Source organism: Notothenia coriiceps, unplaced genomic scaffold (assembly GCF_000735185.1).
Source record: "Notothenia coriiceps isolate Sejong01 unplaced genomic scaffold, NC01 NC01_scaffold00017500, whole genome shotgun sequence".
Taxonomy (NCBI): Eukaryota; Metazoa; Chordata; class Actinopteri; order Perciformes; family Nototheniidae; genus Notothenia; species Notothenia coriiceps.
This window is the reverse complement of record NW_011350201.1, coordinates 10,618-16,266: the sequence shown is the minus strand read 5'-3', so window position 1 is coordinate 16,266 and position 5,649 is coordinate 10,618. Positions and strand designations below refer to the sequence as shown.

General features: G+C 40.3%; 1 protein-coding gene across 1 annotated transcript; it reads right to left on the bottom strand.

Moving 5' to 3' along the window:
- Positions 1-294: 294 nt before the first annotated feature.
- LOC104950411 (oxysterol-binding protein-related protein 8-like) lies at positions 295-5,531 on the bottom strand (the record flags this gene model as incomplete). The annotated part of the gene is made up of 5 exons (XM_010776928.1): positions 295-483; positions 1,143-1,368; positions 2,589-2,754; positions 3,346-3,430; positions 5,279-5,531. Coding segments are annotated over 5 exons (919 nt in total), but the record flags the coding sequence as incomplete, so codon positions are not given.
- Positions 5,532-5,649: the final 118 nt, after the last annotated feature.

Here is a 5,649-nt window from a genome sequence, read left to right as displayed (position 1 = left end):
ATGTTCTGGCGAGTGTTGAAGGTCTGACAGGACGTGAACTTGTACAATTTGCAATTACAAAATGATCTTGACCCAGAATGTGGTTTCATTTCTTTTGGGAGTAGCAACTGTTGGCATTGCACATTACAAACACTGAGGAGTTACTGGTGAATGAATGCAACTAAACAAAGACATGGCTTCTGATTTGAACAACAAAACAAACAACTGGGGACACTCAAGTCTGGAGTTACTAAAAACGTAATCATGATTAATCATTGGGATATTGTTGAAATGTTCTGGCGAGTGGTGCAGGTCTTACTCTGACAGGAAGTCTGCGTGGTAGTAGTAGTCGGAGAGTTTGTCCAGAAAGGACCGTGGCTCCAGGATGAAAGTGGGCAGAACCACTTTGGAGAGATCCATGCCGGGTCGCACCTGCTTCAGAAGAGTCCAGATCAGAGACTTATTCTCCTCCGACACCGTCTCCGTCTGCGCCGCCTCACCCGCCTGAAGAGAGGGAGACACACACAGGGTTTGATTAGCTCCGAACAAACATGTTGCCTCGGCCTCAGTAGGCGTTTCATTAGAGGGCTGCAAAACAGACACAATGCTCAAAAGCCTCTCCCCAAAAGCCCCAGCAAAGGAACATGCTAATTCCTATCACACTACACACCTACGCAATGATCACATTCAGGCACACTGTAGAATACAACCTCTTCGGGACCATTTCTTTTTTTAATAGCCTTCATTTTTGCTAAATTGATTTATCAACTTGTAATACTTTTTAAGACCCCGCGGACCCCCTGATACATTTCTCATACTTTATATTACATTTCTTGCTCTTACCTGATAATCCCTTAACCTGCTTTTATCTAGTGATACGGTTGTTAAGTTGGCGAGACTGATCTGTCTCCTAATACAAGCTCGGCATAGAATAAATCATTTCTCATAGTATATTTGAAATGTTTTCTTGCTATCTCCTGATAGTCTGAATAAGCCCTTATCCTGCTTGTTAGAAGTAAAGCCTGAGAAGTCACTAAATCTATTGATAAAGTTGTTGAATTGGCGAAAAGCTGTAGATCGACTGATTCCCGTCACTGACTTTCCGATTGGTTTATATCTAAAGAATCTTAGAGAAGACCTGAATGAAACTCTTCGTGCCGTACCTCTCCGAGCTCCTCGTGGGATTGTTCCAGATACGGTGTTTCCCTCAGATGTTCGTTGGGGTCCAGGTCGATGTACGAGTCGTCTTGGCGCTCCGACGTGTCGCTGTCGCTCTCCTCGCTCTTCTCCAGACCTTCGGGGTCCGACTCCTCGTGGTCCTGCTCCCCCTCACGGTCAGATTTATCCGAATACAGGTCCGGGTCTTTCAGATGGTCGCTGTCGTTGAACCTGGAGGAGATGTTGACGACAAATCATTTAGTAAAAAAAGGCTGGGAGCTTAAAGGTCACCTATTATGCAAAATCCACTTTTTTTAAATGTATTTTATACACATGTGTCCCCTCTGTGTAAAGACACTCTGAAAGTTTCAGGAACAAAGACCCCCTCTCTTTTTGTCCTGATCCATTTATATAAAAACCTTTATTATCGTTCCAAGAATGGAAGTAGTCATCACATACAGAGCATCAACTAGTTCCTGAACAGTGTCCTTCACATGCTGATATCCAAGAGAGGGAGTTACTCAGTCACAACATGGAGTCTTAATCATACATCCTGTCATTTACAAAATACTGAGTTTTTTCTCAAAATGTTGGCTTTTTTCAGAAAATCACAAAATTCCGACTTTATTTCAAAATTCTGACTTTTTCTTAAAATTCTGACTTTTTCTTAACATTGTGATTTTTTCTTAAAATTCTGACTTTTTCTAAAATGTTTGACTTTTTTCTAAACAATTCTGACTTTTTCTGAAAATCTTAAAATTGGCTCTTTTTTTTTATCTCAAAATTCTGACTTTTTTTTTAAATCTCAAAATTCCGACTTTTTCTGAAAATCTTAAAATTGGCTCTTTTTTTTTATCTCAAAATTCTGACTTTTTTTTTAAATCTCAAAATTCCGACTTTTTCTGAAAATCGGCTTTTTTCTGAAAATCACACAATTCTGACTTTTTCTCAAAATTCTGACTTTTTCTTAAAATTCTGACTTTTTCTTAAAATTCTGACTTTTTCTCAAAATTCTGACTTTCTCGCAAAATTCTGACTTTTTCTGAATACTTAAAAATGATGTACACAAAAAAATCGAACGGTACTCGAACAGCGCAGACCTCCGCCAATGCAACTGCAGCGAACATGAAACTAAAGTCGTGGATCCGCCCTGTGATTTGGATCGTTCCAAAACGTACAGTAATGGTTTCGTCCTTTGCCCATTCCACATCTTTCGCACCAAAACATAGCGTATTTTCCGGACTTTTTTTCCCCAAGCTCATCAAATAAATCTGAGTCGCACATAAATCGGCAGGGTAGGTCGGAAACCGGAAACAAATAATATTTTCTTTTAGGCCTAATCACACATCCTGTCATGTACACAGCTACAGCTGGGATACCTATGTGTACTCTGATATCGGAAGAGGACATTCAGTATTTTCCCAACACAGGTGTTTTTGTTTGCTACTCACTGGAAGCCGTGGATGTTGTGTGCTCGGAGGAGGCTGTAGAAGTTAATGGAGTGTTCTCCTCCGGTAGCGACTGTGCTCATGTCCTCTTTCCCCTCTCGGATCATGGTCCTCTTCAGCAGGCTAGAGCACTTCAGCGCCAGCTCTAAGGCGTCCATCCAGCATCGACCTGGAGACACATTCAGTTTGATTAAAACACACTCAAAGGGATGTACAACATACATTTGCAGGCTTTGCTGTTGGTTTATTATATATAAATATATCTGCAGTATATAATACACCATTTTTGATTTGATTTATGATGAAAAGAAGGGAAGTTCCATAATGGGCTAAAAATAGCAAGTGATTCTTGACAGTTTGACTATTTCAGCACCACGGAGAGAGACTCAGACAGGAAGAGAGTTGATGGACGTTTCAGCACCATGGACAGAGACTCAGACAGGAAGAGAGTTGATGGACGTTTCAGCACCATGGACAGAGACTCAGACAGGAAGAGAGTTGATGGACGTTTCAGCACCATGGACAGAGACTCAGACAGGAAGAGCGTTGATGGAAGTTTCAGCACCATGGACAGAGACACATCTTAACCATCCAATACTTAAGTCAAAAAGTTTCCACATATATCAAATGCAGTGAGATTGATTTACGTTTGGATAATTTAGGGTTTTGTTGATTACACTCTTTGTGTTTATTGTTGTTGTGCCCAATCAGGCAGTAGCATTGCATGTTGGGTCTATGTTAAGATCATATATTCACTTACCATCGGATTCAGAGGCAGCGCGGAAGATGAGGTGGCTGCCGGGTAATGGTTGAGTGATGGAGCCGACTGCTTCTCCTTTAGGACCCTGAGGACAACACATAAAGGAGGAAATACATATTTATTTATTTGTTTGTTTATTTCACACATGGCAGATAACACAGTAAAATAAAAGATGGGTTATGTATAAGGTCATCCTACATAATAGAATAATACAGTCCAATATACTCAGGAAAAATATCCAGTTACTGCAATGTTCAGATCCATTATTTATTTATTTGTAAACAAAGGTGAATATTCTCTCTCTCTCTCTCTCTCTCTCTCTCCCTGGGCGGGGCTTCAGGTGATCATGCAGAGCTGCGTGTCTCCGTCAGGTTTTGAATTTACCGGTTTTTAATAAATTTTAGCAGCTAAAAAACGGTAATTACCCGCTAACGGAAACCCTGGTGTGTGTGTGTGTGTGTGTGTGCGTGTGTGTGTGTGTGTGTGTGTGTGTGTGTGTGTGTGTGTGTGTGTGTGTGTGTGTGTGTGTGTGTGTGTGTGTGTGTGTGTGTGTTTCTTGTGTAACGTGTGCAAACAGAGAGAAACCTAGACTCCCCAGAGAGTCAGTATGCAACATATCTATGAGAGGGGACAGGTGGTCGGAAAGGTCAGTTATGAATACCAAATGGCAGATGGAGGGGACTGAAAGGAGCTTAAAAACAAAGGAACAAATGGAAAATGTGTGCGGCTGAATATGAAAATTGCTGGATGGATGTACTAGTAAATTAAACAAAGCTGAGAGAAAGAGCTCTTAATTACACAGCCACTATTGTTGTTCATTTTGTTTTGTCCATCTCTAGAGAACAAACAGACTGCATTCAAATCCCCCTTTAGCATCGTCGTCTTTTTTAATCTATTTAATCTATCTCTTAAATCCTTCAAAAAAATCTCTCAAAACTCACTTATAATTCACTCCAGCTTTCAAACTCTGATCAACACACACTTTACTCGCACTTGGATTAGGATTACTGTTCATGTTTTTTGTAAAGCGTCTTTGAGCACTCGAAAAAGCGCTATAAAAATCGAATGCATTATTACTATTATTATTATTATTAATAGTTTAAAATCATTAAACTCCTTATTCTGAATCTTAAGGTATGTTATATCGAGAGGTGGGAAGTAGTGGAGTACAAATACTTTGTTACTGTACTCAAGTACATGTTTCTGGTATCAGTACTTTACTCCACTACTTATTTTTCTGACGACATTTTACTTTGACTTTTGAACACAAATACCTGTACTTTCTACTTCTTACATTTTGAACTCAAATACCTGTACTTTCTACTTCTTACATGTTGAACACAAATACCTGTACTTTCTACTTCTTACATTTTGAACCCAAATACCTGTACTTTCTACTTCTTACATGTTGAACTCAAATACCTGTACTTTCTACTTCTTACATGTTGAACCCAAATACCTGTACTTTCTACTTCTTACATGTTGAACTCAAATACCTGTACTTTCTACTTCTCTCATTTTCCAAACAGGCTGGTTCCTTTAGTCTGAATGTGTGTTTGGTGGCGTGATCATTATTATTTAGAGTCATTGCGTGCCTATTGATTTGAACACGATCCGTGTATCCATCATTTCCTGGTCTTCTCTAAAGAAGAGGGACCAATGAAAACGTTGTCATGTTGCCGTTGGTCACCATGGAAACATTCATTAGCTAACAATGACATTATTGTTCTATTAATATAAAGGGAGGTCAGGTACTCTTTAAAACAGCTGCTAGTTATGGGTACTTTTTACTGAAGTACATTTCAAAGCCTCTTTACTTTGACTTGAGTAAAAAAGTTTAGTCAGTGCTTCTACTTTCACCAGAGTATTTTTAACCACGAGTATCTGTACTTCTACTTGAGGAAAGGATGTGTGTACCCTCTCTGCCTCTCACCTTGACGGCCCAGATGGACTGCTCCAGCGGGTGGAAGAGTTTGAAGCAGAATCCATCTTTCTTGGACGGCCTCTCGATGAGCTCGCAGGCGTTCAGCAGCACCGTGCCGACCCACTGCCCGTTCTTGTGGGTTTTGTAGATGAGCAGGACGCCTGGTTTCAGAACGCACCACAGCTTGGTCCAGCTTTTCAGAGTGCCGCGGATCTGCAACAGAAACAGAGAAAGTGTGAGAAACCTTGCCTTCTGTGATAGGCTACATGGAGAGGACTCACATTAGGCAAACTGGAAAAGCTTTTATATTGTACAGCCAACAAATAAACTAGGAAATATTAACTGAGGGGTGGAAACATGGATGTATAAAGAGAACAGGA